This window comes from Pteropus medius, unplaced genomic scaffold (assembly GCF_902729225.1).
Source record: "Pteropus medius unplaced genomic scaffold, Ma_sr-lr_union100, whole genome shotgun sequence".
Lineage (NCBI taxonomy): Eukaryota > Metazoa > Chordata > Mammalia > Chiroptera > Pteropodidae > Pteropus > Pteropus medius.
Genome location: NW_024355990.1, coordinates 11,157,341 through 11,179,194, shown reverse-complemented (window position 1 = coordinate 11,179,194; position 21,854 = coordinate 11,157,341). Strand labels below are relative to the sequence as shown.

The following is a 21,854-nucleotide window of genomic DNA, read 5'->3' as shown; positions in this document are numbered from 1 at the left end:
CTTTTAAAAGCGTATTATTATTTATAAGGAATAGTATTATAAAAACAATATTTGTATAAAGAAAATAGTTCTGATTCTTTGTTGATGACCAGTTCATTTCAAGTGGTATTTGATAGTGAAAAAATTTGGCCGACTTCTTGAAGATAACTTTCGTTGATTTTTGACCTATATTTGTTGTATGAGAAGTAGTCCAGTCACAGGGAGTGGAGATGGGAGAGTCAAAGCTGTTTCTACTTTTGAACCGTAGTTATTTTTGGCAAAGACAGCTGGCTTATTTGCTAGAGTGCCTGAAAAAAAAGAAATGCTTGCACTTAACCATCTAGAAAAGGAAATTATGAGAATGACACATTTAGTATGTGTTCCAGTGTTTTGGTGTATTTATAGTCCTTCAGCATGTTATTAAACTTATTGACATGAGTTAATAGAGTATGTCAATTTTGGGCTTCATTTAAAAAATATAGAACCTAATATGTAAGCAATAAAATATCTTGAAAATCTTAATACATAGCTAAATATGTATTCAGCTGAGAATAGAACTATTTTCTATGTTAATATACTGTTGTATATTCTTAGTTTAATAAAAATGAACCTAATGTGCAATAGTGCTTTAGCAACTTGAGGTTACTAGATTAAGCATTTTGCATAAATGTATCTTATAGATTTATAAAACTTAAACTATTAACAAATAATAATTATCAAACAGGTAAGTTTCTTCTACGCGCCAGCTATTATACTAGGTGTTAGAGCAGCAGAGCTAAGAAATTAGCCTCCGGTCCCCTAGTGGCAGACGTTGGAGGGGTGATGGTCAGAGGAAGGAGGTGGGTTCAAGGCATTTTCTACCATGGAGGTGTCGTCTAGGAGCCCACTGAGTGGTTGGGGATAGTGGGAGATTGGGGAGACATGTCAAAAACTAGAATGGAAGTTCCATCGGGGTGGTGCTTTTTGCCTGCATTAGTGCTCTGGCCTCTCTGCCTAGAACTTCTGGCTCATCATAGGTGCTTAGAAGTATTTTTTAGATGAATGAGTGAAGCTTAAGAAAAAGAGCTTATGTGGAAGCTCTACAGGCTCTACAGGGAATAGCAACTAGTTTAGGGTATGAGAGGAGTAGGGACCCCAGGTAGAAACTTTAAAATTTTATTTTTATTTAATATGTTGCAAAATCATTATACTCTTTGTGCTTTCTAGAGTAAAGTAGAGTAACTACAATAAACTTCTTATTTAATTGAGCAATGTAAGCATCAATTAATGTCTATATAGGTGCAGCTAGATTTAAGCCATAGTCCCAAATGTCTGTTGATCCTAAGCAAGATCCTGTAGTTTGCTTTTTGTTTTTATTTTAAAGGTGAAGAAAATATATGTTGAATCCACTTGCTTTTCCAAAACCATAAACTCCCTGAAGACAGAAATACTATTCTATATTCTTTTTATGGCCCCCAGTACCCAGCCCCACTCTTTGTACATAGCGGGTGCTTAGTAAGTATCTGATAAGCGAATAATAGTTATGCTGCGTCCAGTAGTGTGGCTTTTCTTTCAGTGAGAAGATTGTGTAATTAAAGGCCAAAGCAGCCATCTCCCCAGTTTTTAAAACTTTTTAGAGCATCTTCTTCACTGATCCAGTAGATATCATCTGTTATTTTTATGTCCCTAACACAATGGTTTACCAAATTTTCTATGTACTTGGTTATTTTAAATTATTCTTTACATCATATGTAATAATAATTTTAAATAACTGAGATATTATGTGCCAAAGGTTATTTTTGTCTCTTTATCTCCTTCCTTGTCCCAGTATTTTTTAAATTTCTGTGAAACTGTTTTGAGGTTTGAATAAGTACTGGAGTCTTTTTATTTAACTTTCTATTGTAGAAAATTTCAAATATTTACCCAAGTAGAGAAAATAGTATAATGAATTGCCTGTTACCCAGCTTCATTAATTATCAGCTTATTCTTGATCTTGTTTTCTCTGTAGCCCACTTTCTCGGCTCCGCCACCACTGCACACACACCCTGGAGAATTTTGAAACAAATTCCAGATATTTTATTTTATGTGTTGGAGTCTTTTGATTAAAGGGGAATTTACTTCACTGATAAAAAAAGATATTTCTGAAAATATGATGCTAAGCCATTCAGTTCTCCCCAAGTTTCCCTAATGTTTCATTTTCAGCATAGTTCTGTGCATGAGAAATATTAAAAATTAGTAGTGTTAATGTTAGATTAAGATTTAAAATCCCAACAAGATTTCATGCAGTTAAAAGTAAGAGGCTGGATGATGGTTAAAAATGCTCCAGGCCCTGCTTCCTCAGGACTTCGTGTGGCAACAAAACGTCCAGGAGTAGGTAGTCCTAGAACCCTTCATTGCCTTCCTCTCTCCAGGCATCATTTATAGCAGTGTCTATCTCGTGGGCTTCTGCAGAATTAGCACATAGAAAAATAATATGCCCGTCTTCATTGTGCTAACTCCTAGGGCACGTGCTGAGAGCAATGTTTGGAATAGATTCATTTGCACACACTATAAAAACTAGTCCGAGGTTAGATAATATTCAAAAATGGATCCTCTGAAAAGACCAAAGCATTATTTATTAAATTTTAGTTTGTTTTCCACCACCTGTCTCTAGCTGTTTATGTTGTGTCTTGCTGTCCAGACATCAGAAGAGGTGTCAGGCTTATGTAGCTCAGAAGCCTTAGTGCCTAGCCAGGGCTGGACATGTGGTGGTCTTATAAACATTTGTTGAATAAATAAATGGAAACCAAAGAACGAATGAATGAAAAAATAAATACTTGAGTGAAGAAATGGTTGAGTAAAAAGACAGTCCTTAGAAAATAGATATGAACTATATTTGCTTATAAAATTCCTGGAATTAATTAGCATTCTACCAAAGATACACATACTTTCTGAGATTTATTAGCAGAAGTTTGGAATTATCATTATGGAATGACTTTTATATACATAGTTAGCTCTAGCTCACTGCCTCATTATTTTTTTTTATAAGCCACCAAACACTATATTTTGTATAGAGCAAGTATGCTTACGTTCTACAGTTGCATGCAAAGTCGAAATATACTAGAGTTTTTCCTATATTGAACTGTACAGAGTGCTGAATCACGCTTGTAGATATGCCAGTCTTTTTACATGATAGGCTCTAGGTTGAGTTTTAATGTAGTAGATCACCCAGAGTGCTGACGTATATTGTCTGGCATGCTTCCAGCTTTAGTAGAGGATTACCCCAGACTATGGTTATTCTTTGTGTTGGTTTCCTATTGCTGCTGTAACAAATTAGCACAAGTTTAGTGACTTAAAACCACAAATTTGTTATCTCACATTTCTTTGGGTCAAATGTCCGGGTTGCCTTGGTTGGTTTCTCGGCTTGAGTCTCACCAAGCCACGTTTAAGGTGTCGGCCAACTGGGCTCTCACCTGGAGGCTCTGGGAAGAGTCTCCTCCTAAGTCATGCAGGTTGTTGGCAGAATCTAATTCCTTGTGGCTGTAGGACTGAAGTCCCTGTTTCTTTGCTGGCTCTCAGCTGGGAGCCATTCTTAGCTTCTGGAGGCTTCTCTCCAGTTCTTGCCTGTGGCCCCTGCATCTCAGAGCCATCAGTGGTGCATTGACTCCCTCTCTCCCTTGGAATCCTTGTGACTTCCGCTTCTACCACACCTCTTACTTCCTCTCCTGCTGCATCTCTCTGACTCCAGCTGGAGAAATTTAGGGCTTATGTGATTAGAGTGAGCCTTCCCAGATAATGCAGGATAATCTCCTTATTTTAAGTCCATAACTTTAATTATATCTGCAGAGTCCTTTTGTCTCATCACATGACATATTCAGGGTTTCCAGGGATTAGGGTGTGGACATCTTTGGTGTGGGAGGAGGCATTCTGCCTACCACACTGCCAAAACCATCATGTTTTCTTCACATAATACATAGTTGCCCTTGGTTGATGGGTCCTAGAGGCTAAGAAATCTAAACGGGTTGTTCCCCTTTTGGAACTGTTTCACCGTCTGACTCTGTCATTGGCTCTCCTTTCTTCTGTAAGTGTATGTGTCCCTGGCTGCTCTTGTTGTCACTTCTAATTGCTTATGCTTCTGATCTTCACAAATACTTCTGCCAACTCTGCTGCCTGCCATTTTCTCATTTTATCCTTTTTCTCTGCCTACTTTGTTATTCTTTATTCCTCAGAAGTTTGTTTCTTATAGCTAGTGCCAATCACTGTGAACATTCTCTTCTGGTTAATGGACCAACTGTGGTTCTTTCTGACTATTTTTTTTTTTTCTCACTTTTTAAGAGTTAGAGCTTACCTTCTCTTGCCCACTCATCACTTAACCAACTGACTTTTGATGTTTAGTGCTGATTTGAATATTTAATGTTGCTGAGAGGGAGGTAACTGAAGCATCATTATACTTTAGCTCTAGTTAAGACTGAATTTTTCTTCCCACTATAGACATTATCTCTACCTTTAGTTTTCAGATGTAATATACAAATAACAGATTTGTGCATATCTAAGGGTAAGTCGTATAGTGTGCTACTTGTGTTTGTATGATGGCTTTGTATATTACAAATGGCCAATGTCAAGAGAAAGAAATTTTTTAAAGTTCGAAAATTCAGAACCATTGTCTCTTCAAATACTGTTTCTGTCCCCAAGTCATCATTTTTAATGGAAGACTAGTACACCATTATATGAATCTGCTATTGCTTATTTCATAAATCTTTCATTGATGGACATTGAGGTTCTTAACATTTTATCACATGTATAAACAATGCTGTGATGAACATCTGTGCACAAATCCATTATTTCATTTGGATACATTTCTGGAAGTGCAGTCACTGGGTTAAAGTGTATGTACATTTTTGATGTTTTTGATATATATTGTCAAATTGCTTTCTAGAAAATTTGTACATTCTCTTAAATTATGACAGTGTGTCTTTTTCTGTTTTTTTTTCTGTCACTTTTACATTTTAAGATGCCATGAATCGTACTCAATATATCATAAATCTCAAACCATATTTACATTCATGTTATTGTTTTAAAGGTTCTCATCCTCAAGAATTGAAGACTGATATTTTTCCCTTGAAAAACAACTTTTATATTTCATCATTTAATTCATAGAAAATTTATAGAGAAACTACAAAGGAATAGAACTTAGATTTCAGTCATTGATTGCATATTTCTTTATATAAAAATTTATTAATAAAAGAATTTTAGATGTCCTTAATTTGAAGCTGAGAACACTTTCGTTCTAGCAACACGACAATATTTAAAAAGAAAGTTCATTCAGAGCAGTCTCATGGTTATTCACTACAGACTCACAGTCCTCAAATTTTAATTATTGCTGTATACATTTTATTTGCATAGGGTTAGGAAAAATGGTTGTTTTCTAATATTAAATGTGTTTATTATACATTTGTTTTTTTTCTGTAAAGGGAAAAAGCCTCCATCATACCCAGAATGATCATTTCCAGAATGATGGAATTGGTAAGTGGAAAAATTAGCCCTATGAAAACTTGCTTTTATGATATAAGAGTTCTAAATTTCATCATTAGAAAGGAGAGGGTGGGGAGAGGGACACACAAATGCACAAACACACTCAGGGACACTTTGGAACTCACTCAAGTCTTCATATGTCATTTCTGAAAGTGGTGATTTTGTAGGCACCAAGGTATATATTGAGAAACTTTGAGGAAAAACATTTAAGCCTTTAATGCAACGTAAGTTTTTGGAACGTATTTATATCCCAACAAATGTTAGGTCATACAAATTTCAAGGTAAAGTTAATATTTTTAAATGTTGCAGTGTTATGCTTTTAAAATAATAATTGTTTATCCTTCATTTCCTGTGTGGCTTTGTTACAATTGCAAGTTAAAACTTTATTCCGAAGAATCGTATATGTTTTCCTAGTCTTGGAAGGATGTTTACTGAGAGTGTGTGTGTGTACATGGCTTTCTTTCTTGACACATCTCCAACCTCAGAAGACATTTAAAATTATGCTAGTTTAAAAAAGGAATACGTTGTATATCTCAAGCTAATTTTAGGGAACATTTTTAAATGGTTATTATTTTTTTAAATATGCTTTACTCATTCACACTGATAATTCTTTGTAAGATACCTTGTGGCAAGCCTGGGAAATATATTTTGCTGTTGGATGATGTAAATTATTTTAGGTGAATATGTTCAGCTATTGAGTGCATCCTTTCTCTATTTATTTTTCAGTTCAACCCAACCCTTCCGTACTTATTGGCAATCCTATTAGAGCATATACTCCTCCACCCCCTCTTGGACCTCACCCAAATTTGGGGAAATCTCCAAGCCCTGTTCAGAGAATAGATCCTCACACTGGGACAAGTATTCTTTATGTACCTGCTGTCTATGGAGGGAATGTAGTTATGTCGGTGCCTTTACCTGTAAGTGGATGTTTGAGATACTTTCTATTGAGTAAAATGAAATAGGCTTCACTAAATTAATGACTATCACAAATAGTGTCTACCAATCTCTTTTTAAAAAGACTTTTCAAAGCCTTTAAAGCAGTTCATATATTTGACTTTCAAAATTTGAAATGACCAAAGCCAAAGCAATGTGAATTGTTGCTTACAATTTGTTACTAGATTGTCAGTGGCTATGAAGAAATCTGTTAACTGGATATTTTGATTGAGAAGACTTCGTATTCTTTTAAAATATTTTTACTGAGGAAATTTGGGCTAAAAGTTAACAGAGGTAGAAATTAGTCTCTTGTTTTGTAAAGTGATGTTTTCTTTTAGGTTTTGCTTTTTATTCTTGTGTAATTCACTAACCCTTCCTAAGAAATAACAGTTCTTTGGAGGAGGCAAAGAGGCTTGGATTAGTGTAACTCACTTGGATCTAAATTTATCCAAGAAATTCCACGCCTGATGAAATCTTACTGGTACTTAAAAACATCATTAAATCCTTTCTAAAACTTTCATTTTTAGAGGGCTTCCATCTCATGTAAAACCCAGTTTTATTTCTTTAAAGATATTCGAATATATTGGTAACTTTGTTAATTTGCTGGTATACTAATATTTCCAAATTCAGGAATTTTAGCCTAGAAAGCCTTTCATTTAAGGCAAGTGCCGTAATTTCAAGCTGGGGTGATCATTACCAAGGGTCTTTGGCACCCTGCCCACACCCCAAAAGTGGAAAAATGCTGAGCTGCAAACATTTCTCAGTCGTATTGGTCATGATAGCTGCAAACATTTCTCAGTCATATTGGTCATGATAGTTCACAATGAAAAAACTGTCAGTAAGAAATATGTAATTTATGTCCACTCCCCATAGACTTTCAATTTTAGCTGAGTTATTTCTTCCCAGACAGCCTGGCAACATTATACATCATCTGCTTTAAATAGTAAGTCCCGTAGGATTTATATTTCATTTTACTAGGTCAAAGAGGCCTTTATTATATAAGATTCTAAGAGTCTGCATTTAGCAGTTATATTATAATAAAATAATAGGGGCAGTAGCTCAGATGTCATTGTATTTATTCTTTTTATGTTAACACTGCCGGGATTATGTGTTTAGACACACCTAAGAAATTTTCTGTTTCCACGACTTAAGGGAAGAGTTGAATTAAAAGCATTAACTAAACTAATGACCAGTTTGAATTTTGCCTATCATAAATGAACATTAAATTTTTTGATTATTATTATAAAGTTGGAATACCTTTTTCTTTCTTTCCTTTTTTTTTTTTTGAGTTGGGGCTCCTTAGACTAAACTCTTAATTTTTCCTTTATTTTCTTATTTGGTCTATTAAATTATATAATTATACACTTATGATTTTAAAAGATAATTTTCATGGTAATCTGTGATACGTATACATTCATATTGAGGGGAAATGATTAACGATTATAAAGTGATTTAATGCCTCAAGGAATAATTACCAATTTTAAGTCTTCAATTTCTTCCTAACCTGAAAAATGATTAGTTTTCTCTTAACACACTCAAGATTCAGGGAGCCACTTTTTGACCAGTTAAGATGTAGCAGTAATTCTACCAATTGTTGCTATTAGCATTGACTCCGTAGTTATTCATTTTGATAAAATTAACATGTGTCTCTGTGTGTTTGCTTTTTTCATAATCAATAGCACTATAGCAGTTGTCCTTCCAAAATGTACTTGATGCAGTTATTTTGTTTCTTGTAATAACCTAGGTACCATGGACAGGGTACCAGGGTAGGTTTGCAGTTGATCCTCGAATCATTACCCACCAGGCAGCGATGGCCTACAACATGAACCTCTTACAGACACATGGACGGGGATCTCCTATACCTTACGGCCTTGGGCACCATCCACCTGTCAGCATAGGGCAACCACAAAACCAGCATCAGGAGAAGGATCAACATGAGCAAAATCGAAATGGTGAGTTGCTTTGCTGTTTTCATGTTCCTAAATTAATGATATGCCAAGTTGTATCAACATATAAAGTTCCTTTAACAGTATGATTATTGTTTATAGATTATTAAACTTGTTTATAGATTATTAAACCCTTTGAGAAAAAAATCTGACATAAAAACTATGGATCTTCTCTCCAGAAGATAAAAAATTGTACACAGATACAAAATTTGTATGTGATCTACCACTTGTGATTGGTATTACCAATTTTCTAAAAAAGTTAAATTTTAATATTTAAAGTGCTTTAAATGGTAGTCATTTAACATTGAGACAGAAAACCCTCTTTTGTTAAACATTTTTATTGACGCAATATATTTTTGTGGTATACTAAAAGTTACTACTGCTCTGGCAATAGTTGACTTAAAGTAGTTGTTTCTTATGCAAGTCATAGTCTCTTGTCTACTAGAATTATAAATAACAAAAAATTGCCCTCTATAATTTTTAAAGTCAGGTTTATTGAAGTATGATTTCTATACAGTAAAATTCACACTTCTAAAACATGCATTTTGACGTGTTTTGACAAATATACAGAGTTGTTAATCACCACCGAATCAGGATACACGGTATTTACATTACCTCAGTTCCCCTATATCTCTTTGCTGTCGACACCCACTAATCTGACTGTTGTCCCTGTAATTTTGTCTTTACTCTGGTATGTCATATAAATGGGATTATAGGGTATGTAGTTTTTTATGTTAGGCTTTGTTCACTTAACAGTGCTTTTGCAATTCATTCATGCTATCTGTGTCAGTTGTTTGTTCCTTTTTTACTGTTGATTAGTATTCCTTTATACAGATGCACCAGGGTTTTTATTGATCTATTAATTGATAGATACCTTATTTTTAATTTTTGGCTCCTAAGCTGCTATGAACATACGTGTGAACATGTATTTTCATTTCTTTGGGTAAACACATTATACCCAAAGCGCATTATAAATACATAGTTAATACTTTGAGAAACTGCCATGCTATTTTGTAAGGTGATGGAAGCCTTTTTAATTTGGGCTAGTCATGTCTGAGATTTCCAGTTACTCCACATTCTCATCAGCACTTGGTATTGTCAGTCTTTTTCATTTTACTCTTGCTAGTGGGTATCTGATAGTAGCTGATTGTAGTTAAAGTTTGTATGTTCCTAATGACTAATGATGTTGAGTATCTTTTCACTGGGCTTATCTGCCGTCTGTATACCTTTGATGAAGTGTCTTATTAATATCTTTTGCCCATTTTTTTATTGGTTTCTTTGTTTATTATATCGTAAGAGTTCTTTATACATTCTGGATATAAACCTTTAATTAAATATTTGTTTTGAAAATATTTTTTCCCAGGATATGGCTTGCTTTTTCATTTTCTTTTTTTCTTTTTCTTTTTTTAATGCCTACAGCACTTGGTCTTCCTAGGTGGTCTCCCATCCAAGTACTAACCAGGCCTGACCCTGCTTAGCTTCCGAGATCAGATGAGATCGGGCACGTTCAGGGTGGCATGGCTGTAGATGTGTTTTCATTTTCTTAATATCTTTCAAAGAGTAGAAGTTTGTATTTTTGATGAAGTCCATTTTATCTATTTTTTATTTCATGGTGTATATTTTGGTGTAACTAAAAATTTTTGCCTTATCTAAGATCAGAAAGATCATCTTTCTTTTTCTAGCAATTCCATAGTTTTAGCTCGTACATTATGTCCATTTTGAATTAATTTTTGTATATGGTGTGAGCTAAGAATTGAAGAGTATTTTGTTTTGTTTTTGCATATATATGTTCAATTGTTTGAGCACCATTTGTTGAAAACACTGTCCTTCTGCTATTAAACTAACTTGGTGCCTGTCCTGAAAATCAGTTGAGCAAATACTTGAAGTCTGTTCTTTTCCATTTATGCATATGTTTATGTTTTTGCCAAGTGTGCTGCCTTGATTACTATAGCTTTATAAAAGTCTTGTAATAAGGTAGTATAAATCCTCCACCTTTGTTCAAAATGATCTATTCCAGGTCCTTTGCATTTCCATATACTTTTTAGAATCAGCTTGTAAGTTTCTATAAAAAAGCCCTGCTGGGATTTTGATTGCGATTGTATTGAATCTATAGGTCAATTTTGGGAGAATTAACATCTTAACAATATTGAGTCTTCTGGTATATGAACAGGGCATCTCTCTCTCTCTCTCTGTCTCTCTCTCTGTCTCTCTCTTTCTCCTCTCTCTCTCTGTCTCAGTTTAGGTTTTCAGTATACAACTCCTGTACATAGTTTTTTCAGGTGAAAGCTTAGGTTAATGTAGGTATTTAGCAGTGTAAGTCTCCTCCTCTCCACTAGTGCATCCCACAAGTTACAGTGCTGTATTTTCATTTCATTCAATTCAGTACACTTTCTAATTTCTCTTGAAATTAGTTCCATGGATTATTTAGAAAGGTGAGTTTTAGTTTTTCTTTATTGGGGGGTTTTCTAAGTATTTTTCTGTTATTGATTTCTACTTTAATTCCACTATAGTAAGAAAACATATTTTGTATGACTTGAATCATTTTGAATTTTCCGAGATTTGTTTTATGGTCCAGGATATGGTTTGTCTTTGTAAATTTCCACATGCATTTGAGAAGAATAAAGTGCTCTGTAAATGTTAATTAGATCAAATTTGTTGATAGGATTGTTCAAGTCTACTGTATCCTCGCTGATATTTGCCTACTTTTTAAAATATAAATATTGAGAGAAAAATATTGAGATCTCCAAATATAATTGATATTTGTCTATTTTTCCTTTAAGGTATGCTTGATGAAACTAGGTACCTAAACACTTAAGATAATGTGTTCTAGATTAATTAACTCATAATCATTATGGAATGACCTTATTTATCCCTGGTAATGTAATATTCTTTGCTCTGAGATCTACTTTGCTTAATAATTGAAAGCCACTTAGCTTTGACTAGTGCACAGCATATCTTTTTGTGGCCATTTACTTTTAATCTATCGTGTCTTTATATTTAAAGTGCATTTCTTTTAGATAGCATATGGTTGGCTCTTGATTTTTTTTTTTAAATCCATTATAACAATCTCTTTTAATTGGGTTGTTTGGACCATTTATACTTAAGGTGATTATTGATATAGTTAAGCTTGATTTTAGCATCTTGCTGTATCAGTTTTAAATTTGTCCAATCTGCATTTTGTCCCTCCCCGCCCCCCTTTTTTATTCTGCTTTCTTTTTGGATTAATTGAGCATTTTTTTTTATGATTCCGTTTTATCTCTTTTGTTGGCTTATTAGCTATAACTTTGTTATTTTAGTATTTGCTTTAGGGTTTATAGTACACATCTTTAACTTATCACAGTCTATTTTCCAATTTTATATTTACCACTTCATGTGTAATAAAAGAACCTTACGATGTTTCAATGTTTTCTCTCCTGGCCTTTATGATATTGTTACAGTGCATTTTACTTTCACATATATTGTTCCAAACATTGTTATTATTTTTGTTTAAACATCCAAGTATCTTTTTAAAGAGTTTTAAATAATAAGAAAAATAGTCTTTTGTATTATCCATGTAGTTAGCATTCCTATTAATCTTTATTTTTTTCTGTGTATTTATGTTTCCATGTAATATAATTTTCCTTCTGCCTGAAGGACTTCTTTTGACATTCCTTGTGCTATAGCTCTGATGGTGATAAATTCTTTCAGTATTTGTATTTCTGAAAATGTTTTAATTTTACTTTAATTTTTGAAAAATATTTTTGCAGGGTATAGAATTCTTGGTTGACAGTTTTTCTCTTTCGGTACTTTATTATGTTTCTCTACTGTTTTCTGGCTTGTATTGTTTTCAGAGAGAAATCTGATGTCACCCTTATCTTTGTTTTTCTATATGAAACATGTCTTTTTTTTCCTGGATGCTTTTAAGACTTTTACAGTGGTTTTAGCTATTCGATTATAATATTCCTTGGTGTAATCTTATTTATGCTTCTTGTATTTGGGGTTTGTTGAGTTTCTTGGATCAATGGTTTACCATTTTCATCAAGTTTGGAAATTTTAGACCCTTTATTTTCTTCAGATATTTTTTTCTGTCTTACTTTCTCTCTTTATCAGGAATTCCAACTACCCCTATATTAGTCTGCTTAAAGTTTCCCCACAATTCATGGATGCTCTTTTCATTTTTTAGAAGTTCCTTTTTCTTTTTGTATTTCATTTTGCATAGTTTCTATTGCTCTGCCTTCAAGTTCACTAAGTTTTCCTTCCGAATTGTCTAATCTGCTGCTAATTCCATCCAGTGTATTTTTCATCTCAGACATTGTAGTTTTTATTTCTTGAAGTTTAGTAGTAAGGCTGTTCTGGCACAATAATTTATTTTATTGTGTCAGTGGTATTCCTGAAGGAATATTTTTGAACAAGAACCCAAATCAAGTATTTTTTCAAGGAATTTAAAATATCCAGCCATTAATTCTTATGTATTAAAAGCCTTTCATATGCATGAAATAGCATTATTTAAGTCTATTGTAATCATGATATTTTAAACCTCAATTTGCTTCCTTTATTATTTATCATCCACTTATATTTAGTTTGATATCTATTACTTTTAAGTAGCATAAGTACATTTGTTTCAGAATATCTTTATTCAATAAAGGCTCCTTTACTAATTTAGATTGACATATTATTTGGATTTTGCTTAATTGCACTTATAAATGACTAAATTTTTGAGCCTTAATAAATAGGCAAGAATGCCAAGTTCTTTGTCTAGTTTGAAAAAATGAGGCCGTAAATTCCTGGAGATTGGGCAGTTATCTTTGGAATTATTTGCTGTTTTAAGATTATTTTATCAAGCTTTTACCTTGTCAGTGAGGTTTGCTTTATTTATAAATTTTCTTTCTTGTGGAGAAACCGCCACTGAAAATTTAAGGACAAAACTCGAGCAGTAATATAAATTGATATAGTGGGTGAAAAATGTTCAAAATATTCTACTTCTTTGTTTAATATTGGATAGTCATTGGAAATGTAACATCCACTGGAGATAATTTATAAGAATTTTAAAATATTTTCTTAGGTAAAAGTGATACAAATAATCCAGGACCTGAAATTAATAAGATTCGAACACCAGAGAAAAAGCCTACAGAATCAAAACAGGTATGCTACTTACTTACATTTAGCGAATGCATTGTTCTAATAGATTTAGTTTGATTGATCATCTTGGAATCTCGATGTTTTAAAGCAAAGTATTTATCTTTTTTATGTATATCTTTTCTGTTTATTGTTTCATGACAGTCTAGTGGGTCATGTTACCCTCTCTCCCTCCACCTGTTTTGGGGCTCCATTATTCATTTATCAGTATATGTTTCTCAAATTGTGGTATTCAACGATAGACTCGAATTTAGAGCCTTTCCACAATAAAAGTAGTAAATGAAGACACAGCTATAGATGTATCATTGAAAATTATCTCAGAATGAGAAGTGCTATTATAGTGAAGAAGGAAGAATTAATTTCTTCATGCCCCTCACCTTGTCACCTCATCACACCTGCTGTGTAAATCCTTAACTCTGTATTCATTCATTCTCTACTTTCTCTGCTTCTGTATTTGTGAACAAGTTAGGGAAAATAAAATTGGTCGAGATAATGGCACTGGAAATTCATGTTTTCTAATCCCAGGGAACCTGAGGGAGCTCTCCTGCATTTCTTTTATAAGTACCTAGTTCCTTTTGCCCATTTTTCTCAGCAGCTTATCTCATGCCTGATCATCTTCCACTTTCTATTATCTTTATGATCAGAGGATGACCTTGCCTTAGACTTCCATCATCAGGATTTCACCCTGTTAACTTAAAACCTTAGACTTATCACTTTTCTTTATCTTCACACATTCTTACTTCCTTATCACCAGTCTCAGGGAACAGTTCCCATTAAAACTAATCTCTCCCCTTCTGGTCCCTCATAGACCTTGTCTCTTCTTTTAATTTATCTTTAGATTCTTTTTAGCTATTGGTTCTTCCTCCTCAGTCTATAAATAAATTGATTGATAGAATGTTTTTTAAAAGACACTTTCTCTGACCTTCATCTGCTTGTAATTACTACCTAATTTCTACTTCCCACCTCATCTTTTTATTTGTCTCTTAACCAACTGTCTAGTATCAGGCTTCAAACATGTCAATGAAACTACCGTGCTTCAAGTGACCAAATGTCATGAACACTTCGGTTATAGTCTTACTTGACTTATCTTTGGTATTTGGCATGATTTTCTTCTTCTTTCATCTTAACCATCTTGTTTCTTTCGGTTTCTGTGACACACATTTCTGCTTTTCACATGACCTTCTGTCCTTTATAAGTTCCTGAGTACCTCCTTCCCATCTGTTCTTAGTCCTTAACTTGGGGTTTCCCAGGGTTCTGTCACTGTCCCACAACTCTATTTGCATACTATCGTTTCTTACTATAAACTGGTCCATTCCATGATTTTAAATACCCATCCCATGATAAGCACTTCCAAATCTGTATCTCCAACTTCAGCCTTGCTTTAAGCAACTGCTCTCTATACTCAGTTAGTTAATCTCATAAGCAGCTCTGACTCACAGTTTCAATAGCTGGAAGGACTCAGTGCCCACTGGAGGAGCCGCAGTGCGAATGAGGCAGCCAGGGAACCTCCTGGGAGAGTACGAGGGGAGCTGTAGTGAAAGTTGAAGTCCTGTGTGTCAAGGAAGGAGCTCAGAGAGAGAACAAAGGGCACGTTGGGATGGTGCAGCAGCAGCAGCGGTTGTAGTCAGAGGCAGCTTAGGACAAAGCCAAGCGTAAGTCTTAGGTGCTATCAGAGCAACTGAAGCCAAGATAGCTGAGTGTCTCTCATGTCCTTGTTTTCAAATTTCTATTGTGATCCTTCTTGTTAGGAGACTAAGCATCCTGATAGGCAAGTTTCATTTTCTTTCCCACCATAATGCTTCGTCTTGGGGCCTGGGGGAAAAATACTTCCTAGCTCTCCTTGAGTCAGTAACTCAGAATTAAGAGGAAAGTGATAGAGGACAATCTAATTCTGGTAATAGACTCAGACTCCTTCAGACCTTACAGCCTTCTATCCTGCTTAGTCTATTGTAGTATCATGAAGTAGCACGTCTTGATCTAAATTTCTGTGGCACTGGCTTAGCTTCCTGTCCACGTTAAAGTCAGAAGTGAAAGAGGCAATGAAAACAGCAGCTTATCCACAGACAACCTTGACATCTAATCATGGTCTCCCTCATGTGATCAGAGTATGCATATCAACAGTACCTTTGGAAAAAAAGTATATCACAGCTGAATGTAGTAGCATCAGTCAGTAAAAAGAGGAAGATTTATGGGGCAAAATGTTTATTTATAAAGAACCTTAATCAGGTTCTGAAGAGCAGGCATTGCAGCTGCTCGGGAAGACTGGGACAGAGTTTCATCCTTCTCATGTCATTTTGTAGACAATTTATATACACCTAGTAATCTTAAGGACCTCAATGGCTAAATTTAATGGCAGTCCATTTGAGCTAGTACATAGAGACGAGAGTGCACTTGGGGCATGATTGGCACATTGCAACCATTTGTTGCAGTAGCCTGGTTGCCAGGTGTCCCCCAGCTTCCATTGAGGAACAAGCTGCCTGTCCTGTGTTCTTAGGATGGTCCGTTCTGTCTTGAGCGCCTTTGGTGAGGCAAGTTCTCTGCAACCTTCAGTGACTATTTCAACATTAAAACTTGTAAGGAGATTGATATACCAACGCAATGCATGGAGTGTTTGACAGAGGTTTCCCCATTATATTTCATTTTTCACATTGTCACCACTTATGATCAAACTTGTGTTTCAGAAGGATGACAGCATTTCCCTAGCTTATAAACCTTTGGTAACTTGTCACGGTTTACAGGATTAAAAAAATATTTATACTCAATATTGAATCATTCAAAGTCTTGTGTTATTGGGCTCTTGTAGTTTCATCTGATGTCAAGAAGGGGAAAACGAACATATAAACAAGTAAAGTTACAGCTTTATCTATGCACTCAAAACTTCTCACGCTCCTCCGATCTGCCATACTTTTTCTCCTTTCTCCACCTTTGCATAAGCTGTTACCTTTACCTAGAATATCCTTCTCTCCCTGGAAAATCCAGCTCCTTGTGCAAGATTCAACTCAAATGTCACAGCCTCTGTGAAGAGCCATTTTTAATTTTCTCATGCACTAGGATCTCTTGCCAGGCACTAGGATATCATGTCCTCTCATAGTACCTCTCATTTTATGTTTAGATGTTGGTATCCTCTACTGGACTCTAAAACAGGGCTTTGCAAACTTTTCTTGCAAAAGGTCAGATCTTCAGCTTTGTGGCTCATCTTTCTGTTGCAGCCACTCAGCTCTGCCATTGTAGTGAGAAAGCAGCCATAGATAATACGTAAACAAATGAGTATGGCTACATTCCAGTAAAACTTTACTTACAAAAATATGTTGGGCCGAAAGTGGCCTGAGGGCTATAGTTTGCCAACCCCTTCTCTATTGTCTTGGGGACACAGACTGTCTTCTTACTGCTTTTTAATCTCCAGCACCAGGCACAATGCCCTTGGTAAGCCCTCCATAAATGTTTGTTGAAGGAATAAATGTCAGTATCTAATGGCAAAAAATAATAACCAAACTCGTTATGCAAAGATGATATATAAATTGTTTATCTACTTTAAAGCATTTAAATGGAAACAAGGTATTTTTTTTATTCGTATAGATATGTTTGAGGAAAGAGATATATAAAGACAATAAAATAAGAAGGAAAGACCGCATTTTAATGATTTATTTTAGAAAGAAAGAAATGATTATTTTCCAAGGAAGAAAGTGTGAAATTAAAAATAATGTTTTTAAGGGGATTAGAGCGGGTATGCTAATAAAATGGCAGTATGTCTTCTTATGACTCAGATTTACTATGCCGTTTATTTTGTCTTTCCTGATTTAAAAAAATATTTATTCCCTCATTTGATTGTCAGATAGTGATAGATTAAGCACCCAGCACTCCTGCAATGCTGATAAGAATGTATCATATCCTTAAGATGTGCTAGGGGTGGGAAAAGGTGGAGAGCCACAGGACTCAAATCTTCTGCGGTTAAGAAAGACTTCTTATTTTTTTCTAGATTGATTTGGAGTCAAATCCACATAACAGAAGTCCTGAATCACGTCCTGGTGTTGTTTATCCCAATACTAAATTTCATCGCAAAGATAATCTCAACCCAAGACACATAAATCTTCCTCTTCCTGCTCCCCACACACAATATGCAATCCCCAGTCGTCATTTTCATCCCCTCCCCCAGCTGCCAAGACCACCGTTTCCAGTTCCGCAGCAGCACGCCCTGTTAAATCAGCAGCAGAGTAATTTGCCTGAACAACCAAATCAAATGCCACCCCAACCAAATCAGGTGGTCCAGCAGCAGAATCCTTTGAATCAGCTGACTCAGCAGCCACCTCCTCAACTTTCTCCTGCCTATCAGGCAGGACCCAACAGTGCTTTTTTTAATAATGCAGTTTCTCATCGACCACAGTCCCCTCCTGCAGAGACTGTGATTCCTGAGCAGCAGCCCTCTCCTATGCTGCAAGAAGGCCACAGTCCCCTGCGAGCCATCACACAGCCTGGCCCCATTCTTCCTTCACATCTGAATAACTTCACTGATGAGAACCCCCCGGGATTGCCTATAGGGGAGGCTTTAGGTAAGTTCTCCTGTCACTGTCGAATGTGACAAATTCAGAGATTATTTACTTAAAATGACATATACTAGGCAATATTAATTTGGGTCAGAATTGGTACGTTTCTTTAAGTAAAAATCAGTCACTTAGTGTAGTAATCAGAATGTAGTTCCAAATGCTGTATAGTATTAAGCATCCAGTTGATGCGAGGTCACATCATTATGTAGGTGAAAAGACTCATCATCACCACCATAACTCTGGTTACTGGCAAATTTAAAAAATTTGCTTTCTCCAGAACCCAAATTGTAGCCATTTCTTTGTCCTTGTGGGGAAAACTATGTTGTAAAAACTCTTGAAAAATTAACTGGAAACCCCGAGTGCATGCTGACTTGAACTCTTCACAAACGTTTTGCAGATCGTGTGCATGGGAGCGTGGCTCTGGAAACGTTGAGGCAGCAGCAGGTGCGGTTACAGCAGTGGAATGAGCATCACGCCTATCTCAGCCAGGGCAGTATTCCTTACCCACACCATCCCCACCCTCATCCCCATCCTCACCTCCAGCACCTTCCTCAGCCACCCACTGGATTACATCAGCCTCCAGTGAGGGCAGACTGGAAGCTCCCCAGCAGTGCCGAAGATGAAGCAGAAGCAGCAGACTCGAGGTATTGCGGCAAACTAAAAATAGCCTGTGAGACATGACCCGCCCTGTTCTCTTGAATGTTGTCTCAAGTTGGAATCTAGTCCCAAAGAAAGTGAATGCTGGCCTTCTGAGCATGTGCTACACAGTTCTATTGATTGACCCCAAAAAACAGAGAATCGATTTAGAAGTAATTCCGTGCAAATCTAGGCATGGACAATCTGCCGTAAATTAACATGGTCCTGGGCTTTGTGGTCTCTTCTAAAATAGAAACATACCATCCTACTCAGTAGTGTCTTTTTCATACTCAGTAGTAGTACTTTTAAAGAATGAATAAGGACAGAAGTAAATTAGTGGCTAAAAGTGAAAAATTCTAAATTTAATATTATTTTTTCTGGAAGCACAGAATTCTACCTTCTTTTAACTACAGTTATTTATTTAGTGTTCAGTCCTGACTCTAAACTTGTTTTTATGGCCAGTGTCATGTGAATGTATTGAAGTGTTTCCTGATGCCTTCTGAATAAGGTCCGCCATTATGGTGACTTTTTATCACTGCCAGTTATCAAAGACACGTAGAGACAAGGACAATTGTTTTTAATACAAAGTGAAAAGAAAGAAACCAGGTACCTGGGCATATTTAGTGTCTTCAATTCAGCATCTCTTGAGTGTTAATGTTTACCTTTGAGATTAATTAATGTTAGTTCAAATTATATTTTATGATTTTGTTTGTAGAAATTGCACTTATCGTTGACTAAGCTCTTTTTAATGTGACAGAGCCTCTCTTTTGTTTTCTCCTCCTCATATTTCATCGTCTTTATGTAGGTTTCAAGACTTACTCAGAGAACTGTCTAATCGTGATCAAAGTGACACACGGGAACTCGCTGAAATGCCACCACCTCAATCAAGACTTTTGCAATATAGACAAATTCAGACTAGGAGCCCACCAGCAGTCCCATCTCCCCCATCCAGTACAGACCACAGTAGCCACTTTTCTAACTTTAATGACAACAGCAGAGACGTTGAAGTAGCCAACAACCCAGCATTTCCACAGCGCCTACCACCCCAGATTTTCAGCTCGCCTTTCTCGTTGCCATCTGAACACCTTGCCCCTCCTCCCTTGAAATACCTGGCACCTGATGGAGCATGGACTTTTGCTAACTTACAACAGAATCACCTAATGGGGCCGGGTTTTCCCTATGGCCTACCTCCATTGCCTCACAGGCCACCGCAGAACCCTTTTGTACAAATACAGAATCATCAACATGCTATTGGTCAAGAGCCATTTCACCCATTGTCATCTCGAACAGTATCTTCTTCTTCGCTCCCTAGCTTAGAAGAGGTAAATGCCTTTCTTTCCTTTTTTTTTTTTACTTTGGGACTAGTTGATTGTGAAAAATGTCAGTATTTATGGATTTGACAATAGTGGACAAATCTTATTGAATTTAATAGTCTATTGAAGATAATCTTGGAACTTATTTTAATTTCCTTCCTCCTATTGTGTTATTTCAGACTTTGTAGAATGGTCATTATTGTTGGAAAATGAAGACCCTTACAGTCTTTTATTGCTGATTTGGAACATTTAACATCTGACTGAGCCAAGGAGGCTAGCTTAGTCCTGTTTAATTTGGGAAAATGGTTTTTAGTGACTCATCTTTTTGCTTAGGTTACATTTGTTTATTACAAATTTGTTATTAGAGCTTTCCATAGAGGTTGGCCATCTCAGCCAATGGCCGATTCCAAGTGCTATTCTTTTTCTTCTGTCACTCATCTCAGTAGTTTCTTAGACTGACACAGTTGATACAAAATGATACTCTGATTTCCAAATGTCAGAATTTGCATTGTTTAACATAGGATTGACTCTGCTAAACTAGGCATTTTACAGTAAATTGAATTTTTATCTTAAACTACTTAGGTATTTCCAAAGAGCATCTTAATGGACCTTCATTGATATGAAAACCTTAGCAATTCCAGGTTATAAACTTCCAGAATGGGTTCCTTTTGGTGTAGACTATAAAAACTTGCTGAACTCTTTATTAGCTCTAATAGATTTTTTTGTGGACACCTTAGGTTTTTTAATATAGAAGATAATGTCATCTGCAAATATAGTTTTGTTCTTTTTTTCCAATCTGGATGCCTTTTATTTCTTTTTCTTGCCTGATTGCCCTGGCAGAACCTCTAGTATAATGTGTCGAGTACATATTTGGCAAAATTAGAAAAAAACAAGTATATCTGGGGTGAGTTTTGCAAATTTCCTCCTGTTACTGATTTCTAATTTCATTCCATTGTGGTTAGAGAACATATTTGTATAACTTTAGTCTTTTAAAATTTGAGACTTGTTTTGTGGCCCAACGTATGGTCTATCCCGGAGAAGAACGTATATTTTGCTCTTGTTAGGTGGAGCGTTCTAAAGATATGTTAGGTCTATTTGGTTCATATTGTTGTTCAGATTTTCAGTTTACTTCATTCTTCTGTTAGGTTTTATATTCATTATTGAAAGTAGTGTATTGAAGTCTTAAATTGTTGAATTTTCTATTTCTCCTTTCAACTCTGTCAGTTTATGCTTCATCTATTTTGGGGCTCTGTCGTTAGGTTTACATATATTTATAATTGTTATATCTTTTTGATGGGTTGACCTTTTTATCATTATGTAATGTAATGTCCTTTCACATAATTTTTTCTTCAAGTATGTCCTTTCTGATATTCATATAGCCACCCCAGCTATCTTTGGTTACAGTTTGCATGGAATGTCTTTGCTCATCCTTTTGATTTTTGATTTTGTTGTCATTTGTGACTTTTCTGAACTAATCAAAAAATAATTTTAATTTTAAATTAACTTTTAAATTCCAAACTAATTTTTAAAGTCTGTATTTGTCATGTGTGGCCTCTGAAGTCTTTATTCTATTAGCTTAATGATCAACTCATCAACGTGCAGAGATTTCCTTAAATGTTCAGACCAAAAGCATTACCCAGTGTTTGTCTGTGTGTCTGGACACACCGTCCATACTCAGCCAGGCTGTTCCCATCTCTGCTTTAGCGTTTACTTGCTGCTCCCGCAGAGCCTCCAGATCAGCGAGAGGTGAGAAATTTTTAGGTTTTTCCTGAGCATGTGCACAGCACTTGTGTGGTCTTCTGGATTTGTAGGAATGTATCAGAGCTGTTCAAACCCCTTACTCCCTAAAGCATCTCATTCTTCAGCCTTTCCTTCAAACGGTTGCGTTAGTCTGTTGTTTA

At 35.6% G+C, this 21,854-nt stretch overlaps 1 protein-coding gene and 1 non-coding gene across 18 annotated transcripts in view; one reads left to right on the top strand and one right to left on the bottom strand.

Annotated features, from left to right (window-relative positions):
- The window catches only part of HELZ (helicase with zinc finger), a 132,847-nt gene that overhangs the window by 92,150 nt on the left and 18,843 nt on the right, over nucleotides 1-21,854 (top strand). For all 17 annotated transcript variants that reach the window (XM_039859540.1, XM_039859541.1, XM_039859542.1 and 14 more), the window contains 7 exons: nucleotides 5,409-5,460; nucleotides 6,196-6,386; nucleotides 8,147-8,354; nucleotides 13,390-13,469; nucleotides 17,440-18,010; nucleotides 18,402-18,648; nucleotides 19,446-19,962. In XM_039859540.1, coding sequence (XP_039715474.1) covers nucleotides 5,409-5,460; nucleotides 6,196-6,386; nucleotides 8,147-8,354; nucleotides 13,390-13,469; nucleotides 17,440-18,010; nucleotides 18,402-18,648; nucleotides 19,446-19,962 — 1,866 coding nt within the window. The remainder of the gene's footprint in view (nucleotides 1-5,408; nucleotides 5,461-6,195; nucleotides 6,387-8,146; nucleotides 8,355-13,389; nucleotides 13,470-17,439; nucleotides 18,011-18,401; nucleotides 18,649-19,445; nucleotides 19,963-21,854) is intronic.
- Nucleotides 9,759-9,877, bottom strand: LOC120600493 (5S ribosomal RNA). Its single transcript, XR_005652209.1, has one exon. It is a non-coding gene; the product is annotated as a 5S ribosomal RNA (ribosomal RNA).